Source organism: Martes martes, assembly GCF_963455335.1.
Source record: "Martes martes genome assembly, chromosome: 1".
Lineage (NCBI taxonomy): Eukaryota > Metazoa > Chordata > Mammalia > Carnivora > Mustelidae > Martes > Martes martes.
In genome coordinates this window covers 61433057-61450899 of record NC_137888.1, presented here as the reverse complement: position 1 = coordinate 61450899, position 17843 = coordinate 61433057, and the positions used below count along the sequence as shown (strand labels likewise).

General features: G+C 39.9%; 1 protein-coding gene across 1 annotated transcript in view; it reads right to left on the bottom strand.

The window, feature by feature from the left end:
* Positions 1 to 15442: 15442 nt before the first annotated feature.
* The window catches only part of GAP43 (growth associated protein 43), a 101020-nt gene continuing 98619 nt past the window's right edge, over positions 15443 to 17843 (bottom strand). The window contains exon 3 of the mRNA XM_080815626.1: positions 15443 to 16032. Within this exon, the coding sequence (XP_080671752.1) occupies positions 15944 to 16032 (89 nt within the window). The 3' untranslated portion in view covers positions 15443 to 15943. The remainder of the gene's footprint in view (positions 16033 to 17843) is intronic.

Genomic DNA, 17843 nt, shown 5'->3' with positions numbered 1-17843 from the left:
TTTACATTTCTAATACTTCCTGTAAGATTTTGTCAAAGGTCGCCCACCTAGAAGACAAAAACCATGAATTCTACTTCCGGTTCTGAAAGTGTTGGCATGACTTACTGAAAATCTCATGAATAACAATTGCCGATTTCAGTTGCCCCATCCATAAAATGGGGATAATATCCCTCTTTTACCCACCATATAGGATTTTGTAATGTTAATGGTAGAATACTTATAAAGTGCTTCTTAAATAGTAAACTACTATAAGATTGGTTTACTGAACATGCCTCTTGATAATTACCTTTTATTTAATATAATGCTAGACATTCTGTGCATTGCTGTCTGCATTACTCAGGATAGGTGAGATTAGTCTGTAGTAATGAACCTCCCCAAAAGTCTCAGTGACTGAAACCAACTAAGGAATATCCTTAGTTATTTAACTTGTCCCCCTAGGCATGTGTGGAAAATGACAGCTCTGTTCTATAGTTACTCAGGGACACAAACAATTGGCCAAATACCTTGAATGCTACCAGTCACAGAGACGTGAAAGAAAGAATTTGAGAGTCTCCCATGGGCACACACTTGCTTCTGTCAGGAAGTCACTACTACTTACAACTCAATGGCTAGAACTAGTCATATGATCCATACATAGCCACAAGAAGTACAATCCTAACCTGTAGCCAGAAGACAGAGAGCCATGGGGAGCTGGTGAACAACAGGAGTGTCCTGGTGGTGCTGGGTATTAATGGTCCACTGCCTTTGAGCAGCTCAGAGTGTCTTGAAGAAGATGGACAAATAAAGACTGCACCATGACTATAAAAGAAGAGACGACTTCATGGAGCCAAAGGGCACAGAAAGTGGACTGATTCATTCCTTCAAGAAACATTGATTGAACACCTACACTGTGCTTGGAACCAGGGATCCCAAGAACCCAATTCCCGCCTTCAAGCATCACATGGTCTTGACTAGATAAAGAAACAGACAAGAGCATGAATTAAGTGCCACTTTTGTGCCAAGCTCGGGGGTATATTTCTGATTTAATCCTCATCGTGATCCTACAAAATTGCTAGTATCCCCACGTTTCATGAAACCCAGCCAACTCCAAGGTCCCTATGTTATGGTAACAGAGCTGGAATCAGAACCAGATCTGTCTATTCCAAAAATAGTGCTCTTCTACCATGGCATATAGACTCACTGGTCAGAGAGAAAAAAATGTGTAAGCAGCAAATTACAAGCATGGGGAAATATAACAGAAGGAATAGTGTTATGTAGTGTGTACTCTGTGGGCCCTGGAGAGGCAACTAAATGCCTGGGGAGTATCTGAAAGGTTTCTCCATGGAGGTGACATTTTAGCTGGGGTTTTTGAAAGAGGAGTCAATATTTGTCATGCAGAAATCAATTCAGTCTAAGTAGTAATAAATGGGGCTTAAAGAGGCAAACAGCCAAGTTGTTTATCTAATGTCAAATGTTCCTACGATCACACATTTCCATCTGTCTTCCTTGCCACCAGCATCCTTCTAAATTATCAGATTCATAACCCTACAACCACCCTCCATTTCTCTCTCTTTTTCACCCTTTCCATCCCATTGACAATCTATCACCAACTTCGGATAAATTCTTCCTTGTGTTATTTCTCAAGAGTGCACTAAAAAACCAAATCTCCAAGAAGGTGGTTGTCTGGAAGACAGGAGCATTGGCTGGTGTAATCATGAACCTCCTCTCTGCTTACCTTGCTGAAATAGACATGTTTCCCCATCGTCTTCAGAGCTGAAGTCAATGTCATGGAAGCAGGGCAAAGCCATTTTTCTTTCTTTTTTCTTTTTTCTTTTTTAATTTTTTATTTCTTTTCAGCATAACAGTATTCATTGTTTTTTCACCACACCCAGTGTTCCATGCAATCCGTGCCCTCCCTAATACCCACCACCTGGTTCCCCCAACCTCCCACCCCCCGCCCCTTCAAAACCCTCAGGTTGTTTTTCAGAGTCCATAGTCTCTCATGGTTCACCTCCCCTTCCATTTTCCCTCAACTCCCTTCTCCTCTCCATCTCCCCATGTCCTCCATGTTATTTGTTATGCTCCACAAATGAGTGAAACCATATGATAATTGACTCTCTCTGCTTGACTTATTTCACTCAGCATAATCTCAAAGCCATTTTTCTTATGCAGCTTCAGCCACTGCCAATTTAACCCTGCCTGGTGCCAGCACAGGGAGAAGGAAGAATGAAATGTGATTGCTTCTGAAGGTGTAAGGTAAAGCTGGAATAACAAGTGAAGAGAACCCTGCTCATAATAACGATGCTTCAGCATTTCCCCACACAGGTTTCCCTCTTTTAGCTCCTTACAAAAATGTAAGGAAAGATTTTTTTAAATTCCTTTTTCTCTTGCTAAATTAACCAACTTAATGTAGAAGAGATGGAGAAGAATAAGTACAGAATATGAATATATATTTTGAGGACTCTGGATTTATGTTCTACTCAATCTCTTAACTATTCTACTTGGTTATACCAATCAGAATATGATCTTCTCTTTTTTCCCAGTGGTCCGCATTATCAATTTTATCAGCAACAGAAAATCCAGCTATTTTCTTTCTTTTACTTATGAAGAAATATGAAATAGAGGCCAAGCAGTTAGAAATGATCTGGAAATTTTGTCAATTATGTATGATTTAGCTTGCTAGTACTTTGTGTGACTTGAGAATCTCTTGGGTAAGGGCTTAACCTGGTTAAGGAAGATTTACCCAGCAGGAGACCAAGGATGTGGAGGGAGGTGCCATTCTGCAGGTAGCATTATATTTCCTCAAATTTTTTTTAAAGATTTTATTCATTTATTTGACAGAGAGAGAGAGAGACAGTGTGAGAGAGAACACAAGCAGGGGGAGTGGATGAGGGAGAGGCAGGCTTCCTGCTGAGCAGGGAGCCTGATGCAGGGCTCGATCCAAGAACCCTGGGATTATGACCTGAGCTGAAGGCAGACACCCAATGACTGAGCCACCCAGGTGCTCCCCCAGTTTTTATTTTTATTTATCTTTGTTAAAGAAGAAGTTATTTAGAACCATTTTATTGGTCTTTTGTGTGAAATGTCTGTTCAAGTATTCTGGCCAGTATTTAATTGAATCATATATGTATTAAATTTATATGATATAATATTATATATACACATATATATGTATTCTAACTACTGATTGTAAGAATTTTTTGTCTATTCTGGATATAGTCATTTTTCAGGTCATATTTTTATGTATCTGAGTATATCAAGGAATTCTTATAACTCAATAGTAAGAATACACATGAAATACATAAAAATAGATATAATATATAAAAATTTCCTCTCAATCTCCAGCTTGTCTATTCATTTTCTTTATACTACCTTTCAAAGATCAGATGTTTTGATGGAATTCATTTATCAATTTTTTTCTCTTATAAATCATACTTTTTGTGTCCTATATAAGAAATCTTTGCCTATTCTAGGATTACAGAAATTTTCTCCTACATTTTTAGGTATTTTATAGTTTTAGTTTTTACCTTGCATCTTCAAAATGCAGTTTGGATTAAATTAAATTTTTGTATATGATTTGATGTAAGAGCTGAGGTTTATTTTATTCTATACAGATATCCATCAGTCTAGTGTCCTTTTTTGAAACAACTATCCTTTCCCCGTTGAATTACCTTGGTTTTTTTTTTTTTTTTTCTCAAAAGTCAATTGAATATATAAGTGTGGGTCTATTTCTGAACTCTATTCTCTTCCTTTGAGATACAGCAACACCATACTGTCTTAATTACTGTAGCTGTATAGTGAATTTTAAAATCAGGTAGTATAAGCTAGTTCTTTTTCAAAATTACACTGCCTGCTTTAGGCCCCTTGCCTTTCCAAATAAATTTTAAAATCAACTTGCCAATCTTCCCTTAAAAAAAATTGCTGGGATTTTTATTTTTAATCATCCGTGAAAGGCAAATTAAAAGTACAGTGAGATACTTCTACACACCCAATACAATGGCTTAAATTATAAAGACACAACATTCAGCGTTGGTGAGAGAGGATTTGGAACAAATGGAATTCTGCTGACACTGATGATAGAATGAAAATAGTGTAACCACTTCGGAAAACAGGTCATCATCTCCTTAAGAAATGAAACGTTCACTTCCAATGTGGTCCAACAATTTCAGTCTTAGTTATTTACTCAAGAGAAATGGAAACACATGTTAACAAAAAGACCTGTACATAAATGTTAATAACAATTTAATTCATAATAGTCTCAAACAAGAAATAACTCAAATGTCCAACAACAGGTAAGTGGATAAACAAATTATACTGTATCCATACAGTAGAATAATGTTCAGCAACAGAAAAGTCTGAACTACTGGTACATCTGGTACACTAAGCAACATGGATGAATTTCAAAAATATGCTGCTTGAAAGAAACCAGACACCATGTGATTCAGTTTATGAGAGAATCTGGAAAAGATAATTCAGATATATAGTGATAGGAGAAGGATCCATTGGTGTTGGGGAGTTGGGATAGGGTTGGAAATGGACAGGAAAAAGCTAAAAAGGAATTTTAGGGGGATAATGGAAATGTTCTATATATTGTCATAAGGATTACAGATAACACAGGTGTACACATTTTTCAAAGCCTATTGAACAGTAAACAGTTAAAATATGTGCATTTAATTACGAGTATATTATACATCAATGAAATTGCTTTTATAGTTAATACTTTTGATTTGTTTCCTTCTTGAAACACTCTCCTTTCTCAAGAATTTTACACTTTCATGATTTTTCTCCTGCCTTTCTGGCTATTGCTTCTTGGTTTCCCTTACTGGTTCTTATCTATGAATGAATGCTCTGGGGCTTGGTCTGGAACATTTTCTCTCTTCTCTCTCCAGGTCAATTGAAATATTCTCTATAATACTTAACTTTTATAGCTCCTGCTTAGCTCTCTCTTCTATGTTAGAGACTCCTAAAACTATCTTCCTATTTGGCATCTCCAATTAAACGTATCATAGGCATCTCAAAATTAACATATGCAAACTAAAGTCATTTAATCTTTCAAACCTGTTTCTCCCTCCCTCTTTGCTTTCCCAGAAAATGGCACCATAGTATGCAGTTGCTCACGACAAGAGTTTGAGAAATATCTTTTATACCTCCCTTTTCCTTACTCTCCAGATAGTCTGTCAGAAAGCTTTGTTGAATAAGCCCTCAACCATATCATATGTACTGATCACCATTCTCCAGAGAAATAGAGCCAATAGGGCACGTGTACAGAGAGAAAGAGATTGATGATAAAGAATTGGTTCACATGGTTGTGGAGGCTGACAAGTCCAAAATCTGCAGGGTGGGCTGGCAGGCTGTAGACTCTGAAGGGCCAATATTCAACTTTGAGTTTGAGAGCCATCACGCTGGAGAACCAAGAATAGCCAACTTTCCGATTTGAGTCCAATCTGGTCAGACCTTCAACTGATTGGACAGTAGGTTGAAGGTCTGAACAGATAAAAAGCTTGACCCTTCCCTAAGTAAGAGAGAATTCTCCAGCAGACAGACGGATATTTCCAGTTTTCTTCTTTTTTTTTAAATTTTTTTTTTAAATTTATTTATTTGTTAGAGAGAGAGCAAGCAAGCACAGGCAGACAGAGTGGTAGGCAGAGGCAGAGGGAGAAGCAGGCTCCCCGCGGAGCAAGGAGCCCGATGTGGGACTCGATCCCAGGACGCTGGGATCATGACCTGAGCCGAAGGCAGCTGCTTAACCAACTGAGCCACCCAGGCGTCCCATCCAGTTTTCTTCTTAAACCACAAATCCAGTCTCTAAAATTTCTGTAGTATAAGGTTCATAAACTTTTTTGTTCCCTAGATCCTTTGGCAGATGACTAAGCATATGCATCTGTTATTCTCTTGTACGTTGAGGTCTGTAAAGGTGGCCACTCTAGGAAGGACTTCTTTCTTCTATTTCTTCACCAACAAACTTCCACATCACTAAAGACTAGATGTCTCTAATTTCTCCCCCTCCTCCAGGAAGCCTTCGTTATTGTCTGCACAGTTTGGGTGCACCTCTGTCTGGTTTTCACAGCACCGTTCCTCCACAGTAGGCATCACAACCTTGCACTGCCCTCGTTTTACCTTGGCACCCTTTGATTTTCTGGATCACATCTTATTTCTTGCAGTATCTCCTTTGTTTGGGCAGTACAAGTGTTTAACACATTTCTGTGGAATCAACCCATGAAGACTTGAACCTGGAGTAGCTTCTAGACTGAGCGTGGACAAATAGAAGAAGTGATCCCATGTGAGTTGCCCTGGTAATAGCTTTAAAGTAACAAATGAGGGTTGCTTAATACTACACAACATGATGTGGTAGGTCCAATTTAGGCCTCACAAAGACTATTTGGAGAAAGTCAAGCTAAAAGGGGGAAAAAATAAAACCTGACTTTGTCTTTTCAAATATACAAGAAAGCCCCCTTCCAGGCAGGCTTTGGGTGTTGGCTAATCATCCCTATTTTAAGGGCAAAATGAGCTCTTCCTCCTTCCTAATTCCTTTGGAAGAGATCCAGGATAGACACTAGTGACAACTGATTCTGTATTATAGCTGTTAAAGTGAGCCTTCTGTGTTTTTGTTTTCAATTTTTAGTTTCTTATCTCACTTTCTGCATCTTATCAAATTATCATATACATGTGTATATATATATATGCACACACATACATATTATATTTATGTGTTGTATGCATACATACATACTCACATATATTCTACTCTGGGCAAGAAAAATATACTAATTTTTATTTCATTCAACACCCACTCTATTTCAGCATAACAGTAATATACCCAGAGTAAATATTTTAAAATATTTGTTCAACATAGTTTGCTAATAGTAAAGGATTCATGTTCGTTAAGATAAATAATTACTTTCATACCATATGCTGTTTTGATATAAATTAAGGTTTGATATTTGAGAGAGACACCTATGATTTCAAGACTAGATCACATTTGAGATCCCATTCTTCTAATCATATAGCATGTTTTATGACTCTAAATCAGAGATTGGGGCTGGAAAAAGTATCATTGGCATCCCGATCCTCCCTTCCCATCTCAGCTCTATATTATCATGTGTTCCTCGTCTGTAGTCATACTGGTGTTATCTCTCAGCATTTTCAGTTTATGCATTAAATCTTAAAAATATGTGATCAACATGTGGTGGGGGGGAGTGGTATATTATATACTTGGATAACAAATCACCATGTTTATGCCATAGATGCGAAAATTTCCAGGGGGCAACAGAAACCAGGAGCATCACCCAGGGGGTTACTTACATGGAGGAGGTGACTGGAACTGGGGCAAGCGTAGTGGGCTTGGTATATCAGGAATCTTTTAAGTTGTACGTGGCAGAAATAGAATTCAAACTCACTTAAGCACAAAAGGGTATTAACACAGATAACTGAAAAGTCCAAGAATAGTACTTGCTTCAGGCATTGTTAGACCTAGGTGACCAGATAATGTTACCAGGACTGTCTCTTGCCATTTCTTGGGCAAGCTTTCTCCACATGGTGAACAAACAGCCATTTATAAGAGGAAAAATCCCAGAGGAGGACTCTGGTCATTCTGGTGCCTAAGCTAATTGCCAAAAATAGGAGATGTGATGGGCTGACTGGCCAGGCCTGGTTCTAATATCTATTCTCCATTGAGGAGAAGAAGGAAAAGATTTGGCGTCCGCTGCTTTCAAATGAAGTGGCAGAGATTCAATATAAGGAAGAAGCAGTCTATTACAGGAAGAGTGTGAAAAGGTGTGGTGAACCGATGTCCACTACTAAATGATGTGAGAAAGTGGTCCATGGATGAATGCTGTAGTTAGGAGAAACCAGTTTTAAAAATGAGAAGGTCAAAAAGCATGTGCTAAATTCAGGGAGCAAATAAAAGACTTAAGTAAATTTTGTGGTTGCCATGTTGAGAGAGATTACTCATTTGCTGTTTACCGAGTTTCTATGCAATGTCCTCTTGTCTTAAGAGCTGAAGACAGAAACAAAAGTGGAAGTTCTTAACTTCATGAAGCTTACATTGTAATGATGGAAAACAGGTGAATAATACAATTGAGTAAAGGATATCATATTTATTATTATTGATTGATTAATTGATTGATTTTAGAGAAAGAAAGCGCGAATCTGAGTGGTGGAGGGGTGGGGAGGGGCAGAGGTAAAGGGCAGAGAGAGAGAATCTTAAGCAGGCTCCGCATCCAGCATGGAGCCTGACATGGTGCTCGATCTTACAACCCTGAGATCATGACCTGAGCTGAAATCAAGAGTCCCGCGCTTAACAGACTGAGTCATCCAGGCACCCCAAGGAACTAGTATTTTAAATGGGGACAAGACTTGTCCCCACCCGAAATACTTTCACAGGAAAAGGTAATAGAAAATATTGAGTGAGCTGGGCATGCAAGGCTTTGGTGAGAAGATGCTGTTTGAGAAAAGACCTGAAAGTGGTATCTAGGGAAAGGACATTCCCAGCAGAAGGGGACAGCAAGTGCAAAGGCAATGATGCAGTAATGGAGGGCCAAGATGCAAAGTCAGGTGTGGAACAAGCAGGGACAGGGGAGAGACTGTAGCCGGAACCTTTCAGCCATCCATTATTTAGTGACTGAATTGCAACTTGCAAGATTGACAGGGCCATTGTTGCTCCAAGTTCATCCCTGGGTGTGGTATGTGAGTGTGCTGAATTCTCAGAGTAGAACTTCTTCCTCTTAGACAAGAGCTTTAGTTGTAACTTGGAGCTCCTGTGGGAAGTTTACAGAACTAAAAGAAGGGAAAAGGAGGTAGAGACTGACAGGCAAGAATCAAAGTCCACTCCTTCATTTATTCATTCATCCATTTGTGTGTTCTTGAAGCATTTACTTGATACCCACTTGCTATTTTCAGACACACTGGTAACCAGAGTATAAAACTGAGTAAAACACCTAAGTGGTTTACAGTCTGGCAGGAGTCCTCTACACAGACAGGGCCGGCTACCTTAGCAGCGGGTGAGGGAGGAAGGCAGGATTCATTGGCCCAGGCTGATAGGAGGTCAGGAAGTCAGCAAGGGCAGCTCTGCAAGCACTGTTGGTGATCTCCTGTGGAGCTGCCTACCCTCCCGGGGTGGAGGTGTGGCTTTCTCTGGCTGCCTCTAGGCATTCCCCCTCACTCACTGAACCCCCCCAGCATGTCCAGGCTTTTCCCTGCCTCCACTTACTCAAGGTAGAGGGGAAGGGCTCCAGAGGGTGGGAAAACAAGGACAGAGAGACACAAAGTTTCTCCTTTTGTTTCTATCCTGCATCTTCTTTTTCCAACATGGTGGAAAAGAAATTTTTATTTTTTTTTAAGATTTAAAAAAAAATTTTTATTTGACAGAGAGAGAGAGGGAGAGGTCACAAGTAGGCAGAGCAGCAGGGAGAGAGGGGGAAGCAGGCTCCCCGCTGAGCAGAAAGCCTGATGCTGGGCTCAGTCCCAGGACCCTGAGATCATGACCTGAGCCCAAAGCAGAGGCTCAACCCACTTAGCCACCCAGGTGCCCCAAAAAGAAATTTTTAAAAAGCAGTGGTCTCCCTCCCATGCTTAAAAAAATCCAAACAAGAGAGATACCTTCTTTTTTTTTAATGCCTCAGTATAATGTGAAATATTCCTCTTTTTATCTACAGTTTAAACATACATTTGCACTCATGGTGAGTTAATAAATGATCATTTAGTTCTCACAACACTTAGTTGTTAGCTCCAGGTTCTAAGAGGCCCTGTTGGATCAGCTTCTCTGCCAACACCAGATTTGAACCAAGTCTAGTTTCAAGGCCCAGCGCTTCCAAGACAGTAAGGGATGGTGAAAGCCCAGCCAGCATGGCAAACCGGTGGTTTGGTTTGGCAGGCCAGCGTTCTTCTCCTTTACTTTTTTTAAGTTTATTTCCAGAGTATTTATGAATATTTATGAATTCTTCATTTTGCCACAGCCCTGACCAGTTTCAGACCACTTTATATTGCCTATGTCCCCGTGTTTCATCCTCTCTACTTTCTCTTGAGAGCGAGGAAACATCGTAAAGTAATTCTATTAACTTCTTAGGAATATTAGATCTTTAATTCTGAAGTCCTCATGGGCTCACCCACTCTCAAGCCTTATAGTCCCTGTGTGTCCCTAACAGCCCACAGAGTCACAGCTGCCAGTCAGGAGGAAGTGTCTGTTTAGAAAACGAAAATTCCAGCGTTCCCTTTGGGAGCCTCGAGGCCAGGATCAGGGTGAGGCAAGTGAGGTGCTTCCCCCAAGTGTGAACTCTGAGGTCACATAAAAAAACAAAATTCCGTAATTAAGATAAATCATATTTTAATGCAATATTTGAAAAATCAAAATGAATGCAATGATAAATGCATTAGGGATAAACAAAATATCAAAATTTCAAATAAAGACAGATTTCTGTTTGTATGTTTGCAACCTTGCGTTATTGCAGGAGGACATCAGTTCTTTTCAATTAGCCCTCGTTCTTTGGCCTGACAAGGGAAAGCAGCCCATGGTCACACGCAGGCGGGTTAATAAAGGGTGACAATGGTGTGCCAACAGATTGTGCAACCAATGTGAGACTTTGTATAGAGTCATGTCCTTGATTGTAGAGATTTATTAGCCTTTGCCCTTGGTTCAAAAATATAGGGGGTGCCTGGGTGGCTCAGTTGTTAAGTGTCTGCCTTCGGCTCAGGTCATGATCCCGGAATCCTGGGATTGAGCCTCACATCAGGCTTCCTGCTCAGCAGAAAGCCTGCTTCTCCCTCTCCCACTCCCCTTGCTTGTGTTCCCTCTCTCACTGTCTCTCTCTGTCAAATAAATAAATAAAATCTTAAAAAATATATAGGATAATGTTCTAAGTTGCACATTTCCCCCTTTACCTCAGGCATCTGTAAAGCACTGGGAAGCAGCAATGGGAACCAGGGACTTTAAAGTCCTCTGTCGGTCATTTAGCAATCCGTCTGAAAATGTCTGTTTCGTGTGGAGTACGAGTTTACAAAATATGTGCAGCATGAGCCTATTTTAAATATATATATACACATATATATGTATATATAGAGAGATAAATTGATACGTGGATAGAAAGGGAAGAAGGCAGATAAGCAGGCAGACAGATTATATAAAGCTATATCTCTAAATGTTAAAATGCTCAGTTGTGGGTGGCAAACTGGGGTGTATTTTTACCTTCCTTTCTTTTTAATATTTTTTACCTCTCTACAATGAAACAGTATTATTTGGGTAATTAAACAATAAAATTATTTTAAGATTCTCTTGACAACCCCATGTGCTTTCACAGTCTGATCACAGGTGATACAATGTTAACCAGAAATGTTTTTCTTGGTATGGAAGCATCTCACCTCAACAAAAAGGTACTTATGAAGGTACCATCTGCAACACTAAATATGCTGTAATTACCGGCAGTGACCCATACCTGTAAAATAACAAATCAAGTAATCAATCCGCTGGAAAATGTACACTCAAAATAGGTTTGCCTCCTTAGTAGAATTCTCGAAGAGCATTTAGTAGCTCATCATTCTCATAGCTATACTCTTGCCTTCATTGCTGATGACTGTGAATATTTTTCCAGGAAAACAGGACAAAATTGCAATTATATCAGAGTAAATATGTGACTGAAAGAGGTGGTGGGTGTGGATGCAGGCCTTACCGACATGATAGGCAGCATGAGTTTTAATCCCCTAGGAAAAAAGTTAGGTGAAGGTTTTTTTTGGGGGGGAGGGGTTGTTTTGTTTCATGTTTTTGAAATAAAGAAAGCCCACATTTCTAATGCTTATTAGCTAACATTTAGCTAGAAGGGTCACCAATCATTAAATTATTTTTATAGGCAGCTTAGCAGAAGCTGTGTTTCCATGACAACAGACAATGTATGGAAAGGTTAAAAGAAAAAGTTAATGGGATTTGTGGTGATCTCAATAATACTCTATGGAAATCATTCATTAATCTGATTTTCGTATTTCTCAGGCTTCCATGCCAACTGCAGAACTGGATTTTCTGGGGCTGGCTGATGTTGGAAATGACACATTTTTGAGAGCCCCAAAGTGCCTTTTTTTTCCTTAGAAGTTGAGACAGAGAGTTTAAGAATCCCTCCCTGATCTCTTTATGAGCTGAATCTGGGCCAAGACCACTGTAAAAGACCCCCTAAAGAACACCTAATACTGATCAAGGAAAGTGAGGGTCTGGTCAGAGCAGCAGGCACAAGTTTATCTCATAATTTGCTCATAATTAAATATTATATGAGGAAAAGAGATACCAGCCTGCTTTCCAAATTCCTGAACTAAGTCATGGATGGATGATAGTGGAAAAAGATTGAATGATGGGCGAAGTGTGAGTAGAATCATAGGAATTGTATTACATCATGACTGAACATTTTAGACCCAAATAATACAGCTCAATCAAAAGATTACTTCATGTAGACACAGCCATAGTTTTGCTATCAGTAGAATATTGGGAATAGTGCCCACAATATGGTTTTATCACCATTTGAAAGATTTACCTGTTGATGTTGAGGCTTTTCTACTTGTCTTCCACCTAGTTTTAATTTTTTAAAAAGATTTATTTATTTAGTTTTTAGAGAAAGAGAGAACACACAAGCTGGGGGAGGGGCAGAGGGAGAGAGAGTCTCCAGTAGACTCCCAGCTGAGTATGGAGCCCAACTCAAAGTTCAATCTCAAGACCCCGAGATAAGGACCTGAGCCAAAATCAAGAGCCAGACGCTTAAGTGACCAAGCCACCCAGGTGTCCCTAACTTTCTTTTCACAAAAACATGAGAACAAATCTATACATTTATTAATTTACTTTTCAGTAAGTTTAAATCCTTGAGAGGTACAACATCACACAGATTCTGCGGCCAGTGGCTTTAGCAGGACTGTTGTTTCAGAATTGGCATGAACCATTACACTTTCTTTCCATGAGCACAAGTTACTTTTACCCAGATTACTCTGGTTTTGTTTATTTTGCCACCAGGAGTCACTTATGTACACATAAGCACATCTCTTGCCTAGATAGAATTTGGTTCCATCGAGTATAAGCACCTTCAATTTTAAGATGAGCTGTGTGCTCCTTCTGGTTCCAGAGACCCCACTTATAGCCAACAAAAATGTCCTTGGACCAGACTTCCAGACATATTTGTTTTTTTAGGAGTCCTGTTCCCTGCAGGCCTCCACAGGTAACAAGATGGGGGAAAGAGAAAGGCCAACACAGTTTTAATTTTTATTTAAGTACTCCAGATGTAGATGTTTTAGAATCAACAAATTATGTTGCTTTCTGACCAGAATTTAGAATCTATTTCTGTATCTTGGTCTGTACTAGCCAGTATCACCCTGACTCTGTGTCACCAAAACTTATGTATAAGTTTGAGTCACATTGTTTTTGTGTCAGTGTGAGGACTGCAATTATCCCTGGTATATCCTTTAGGATTATTACAAGCTTCTCTGATGTATCCTCCCCCACCTTGAAAATTCTACTAAAGAACCAAGAGTTTATAAAGCAAAAAATAGATATTCACATATGAAAGAACAAAATCCCAACTCTGACAAACCAGTAAGATCACCAAACATTGTGTTAGTATAGACTTAAAATGCAGGGTGACCATGGATTCAGGGGAAGAATTTTAGAATTATACTCTTTGCAAAGGAAGTTGAACCATGCTAAGTCACAAGGATGTTACTTTTAAGTATAGATTTGGGGAAGAATGGAAAACATTTATCATACCAAAACAACTTGAAGATAAAAGAGAATGCCTCAATAATATACTGCCAATACGACTCCAACCCGTGGATGACCTTCTCCAACACCTTATAATCTCACACCTGTTGAGACCTTAACGAGATTGTGATTGAGTCCCAGATCCTTGCTCCAAAGTCTTCTGTGGAAATCACACCAACTCAAAATGAAGTTTAAAAAGCTCTTAAATTGTTAGGATATGTTACTGATGCTTTTTGACCTTTTTCTGTGTGGCTGCTTCTCCCAGTGAAAATTTCAGTCAGTATCAGTGACGAGGAAAAAGACCCCTCAATCCAGTGAGAACTCAACCCTTATGTGACATCAGCTTTCTTCAAATTAAGTAGGTTCCAGCTCCACACAGAGCTGAGTAAAGTTACCAGGGTGTAGGTTGTTCCTCCTAAAATCACTTATTTCCAGGCTCTCCATCATCCTGAAGGCTTTGACACAATTTTCTTTTCCTTGCCAGGGATTTCTATGTGTAGATAAGTATAGGAAGTTGAAGGGAATCCACTGGTCATGCCTATCTATGAGGGGACTCAGGGTCAAGGCTGGGTAGGACTTGTTAGGAATTTGCTCTGGGATTGATTTAGGAAATTTAGAGGGAAAAAGAACAGCAACAGACACTTCAAGATTTAGGAACATTGCTGTTTCTCATGGGAACTGTTTACCTTCTGATAGAGAGTGCTTAGAAAATGGGAACTAGAAGGAAATTTGGAAAGGATGGATGTGCTAAATGTATACCTTTTCTTTACATAGTATCACCACTGCAGGAACAATGATTATAAATGATTGAGAATATGGCAGCTGCCTTGGGAGGGGATAAGTCCAACGGAAGTATTAACTTATTGAAGCTGAAAAAGATACAATGTGCTACGTCAATACTTGGATTAAAATAACTCATCTAAACAAAAGTCAGGAGTTTTCTAAGAGTTATATCTGTCTCTATAATCTTCAACTTAGCAAAACCTAGAATAACCTTCTACTGGATACTTCTCCAGAGTCATGAAAATACTCTAAGGTGATTTGAGTAGAAGCAAACCTTAGTGCCTATTATGGGTTGAATTGTGCCCCTCCTCCCCAAATGCACATGTGACCTTATTTGGAGATAGGGTCTTGACAGGGGTTAATAAAGTTAAGATGAGGTCATTAGGGTGGGCCCTAATCCAATAAGGCTGGTGTCCTTAAAAAAGGGTAATGTGCCCATAGAGATACCCACTAGTGATGCGAAGAGACACTGGAAGAAGATGGCCATGTATATGTTGAGGAGAGAGGCCTGAAACATCTTTCCCTCCTCACCCTCAGAAGGAACCCACCCTGCCAAGACCTTGATTTTGGACTTCCAGTCTCCAAACTGTGAGAAAATAAATTTATGTTGATTAGGCTACCCAGGCTGGGGTACTTTGTTATAGTGCCCTAGCAAACTAATACAGCCCCGAACAATCCCATCAAGGACCAAAGCGATTGGTCCTGACCAGAGTCTTAGGCTTCGTCCATCTTTTCCTTATCAGGGTCATTGATGTCAGACTGGGCGACCAGAAAGAAGATAAAATGTGAGGCACCAATATGTCAAACCAACTAAGGAGAAGGTGGAACAGAAACACAGAGCCACTGGAGTTTGCTTACTCTCATGATTTATTAATATTCAGATTGAAAAAGGAGCCTTAGAGCCGCAAGTTACGCTAATTGGCACATTTGCTTTATTTATTTATTTGTTTATTTATTTATTTTCAAAACAAACTGGGTTTTTGATTTTTTTTCCTTTTTGTTCATTCCATCACATTTAAAGGAGGAAAAGAAAAATGGTTTTGAATTCACTCGATATTTTGGACTCCTCAGATGAACGGAACATTGCACACACACTTGGAACAGAGAGAGATAGAGAGGAAAGTGGACTCCCACAGGGCCACACGCACCAGATCAAAAAACTTGGATACAGTGCAAGAATTTCCCAAAATGATTGGATCATCATTACCAAAAACTCGCCATAACAACACCAAGAAACAAAAAATGTTTAAGCCACACTGTTTGACTTGGGATCTTTCCTGCTTTTTTTTTTTTTTTAAATGTTTGCCACACAGAGAGAAAGAGGGCTAGTGGGTAGGAGAGGACAGACTCACGGATGTGAGCAGGACAGGAAGGGAAACTTCAGAGTGGAGTTGAGAAGAGGGTGGGGAGAGACAGGGCTCAGGAGAGGGGAGGGTGGGGACGTGGAAAGCCATTTCTTAAAGTTCAGGCATGTTCTTGGTCCGCCTCACGTTCTTCTCCTTTACCCTCATCCTGCCGGGCACTTTCCTTAGGTTTGGTTTCATCTACAGCTTCTGAGGAAGAAAACAAGGTGGGGAGGGGGAAGAGGGGGTTAGTATTTTGTCTCATCTGTTCATATGATAATGCAATGCATTTCTCCTTTTCATACCATTTCATAAGAGATCTAAGATAAAAAGAGATTTTGCTACCCCAGTAATATAATGTCCAAGTCCAGAAGATGGTACCTCCAGGAGGCTATTCAGTGACTAGTACGGATGAGCTCAGGAACAAAGTTATGTATTGGGGGAAGGAGCCACTGAACAGAAATTACCGTGGGCTTTAATCTCTCAGCCTTGCAATCAAGATATCCATATGTAGTCTCTTCAAATAAGGAATTGACAACAATCTTGTATCTCTTCTCCATCAATGTCAGGCTAATTGTGACAGAGTTTTTGTGGATCATTGACAGTCATCCCAACTCTCTCGCCTCTTATTTGTGGTGTTATAAAGGATGGGAAGTAAAATACTTGAATTTTCAGATCCCCCTGAAGCTAGGGTGTCCATTTAGCACAGTGATGGCCAATTATATAGAGACAGAATTCCTTAGGGAGGATCCCAGAGGATGTGGTTACCCTTTACTTTCTGCTCTTCCTGATGACACAAATACCGATCAGCGCCGGGTAGTGTGGCAGCTATCTCATAATCATGAAGACAAAAACTATACACTAAGAATGATGGGGCAGGAAGATGGGGGGAAAAACTATCACTGAGTGACCTATCACTCCTACACATCTTTTCCTCAGACTTATTATTATTATTATGAGAAAAATAGCTAAGCTCTAAACTAAACCATAGTAGTTTCTAGTTTCTTGCAGTAAAGAGCATTCCAACTGAATATACTTATCCATAAGGCAAGGTGCTTGCTTTGCTTAGCGAGGAAGCCTGCATCTTTTTGGAGGATAATTTTTCCTCAGGAAATAAGCAAATTTGGGGGGCACCTGGGTGGCTCAGTGGATTAAGCCTCTGCTTTCAACTCAGGTCATGATCTCAGGGTCCTGGGATCGAGCCCTACATCGGGCTCTCTGCTCAGCCGCAAGCCTGCTTCCCTCTCTCTCTCTCTGCCTGCCTCTCTGCCTTCTTGTGATCTCTGTTTGTCAAATAAATAAATAAAATCTTAAAAATAAAAAAGAAAGGAGCAAATTTTCTAACTCTTCTGCCTGGTTTCCTGACAAAGTCAGTCAACCGATTTCATATTACAGTCAGTTTACTAATACGCCAGCGAGTGGAAAGAGAATTCCTTTGCTTCATAATCACCTGTGTTAGCAACCTAAACTCCCTGTGCTGGGTGTCCTTCAGACTACCCCCAGGCTCAATAATTTGATAGAAGGACTCACAAGACTCAGTATATAGTCCTATTCATGGTTATAACTTACTACAGTGAAGGATATAAAACAAAATCAGCAAAGGGAAAAGTTGCACGGGGTGAAGTTTGGAGAAAACTATGCACAAGTTTCCAAGAGTCCTTTCCCTTGGATAGGGGTAATCCAGGATGTGCTTAATTCCTCCAGCAATGAACTGTGACATGTATGAAATGTCATCGACTAGGGAAGCTCTCCTGAGCTTAAAATGCCGAGTTCTTACAGGAGGCTGGTCATGTGGGTACCCTCTACCTAGCATGTACCAAATCCAGACTCCAAGAAGGAAAACAAATGCCCAGCATAAACCGCACTGTTTGCAAAAAGAGTTAGGCACAGTAAAGCCTCTTAGGGAATGGTGAGAACTCTCTCAAAATCCGAGTTGCTAGATGCTGGCCAAGGATCAACTTCACAAGCAGCCTTACTAAAAACTGAGAAATGTTGAGATTAGAGAAATCGGAGCCTTATAG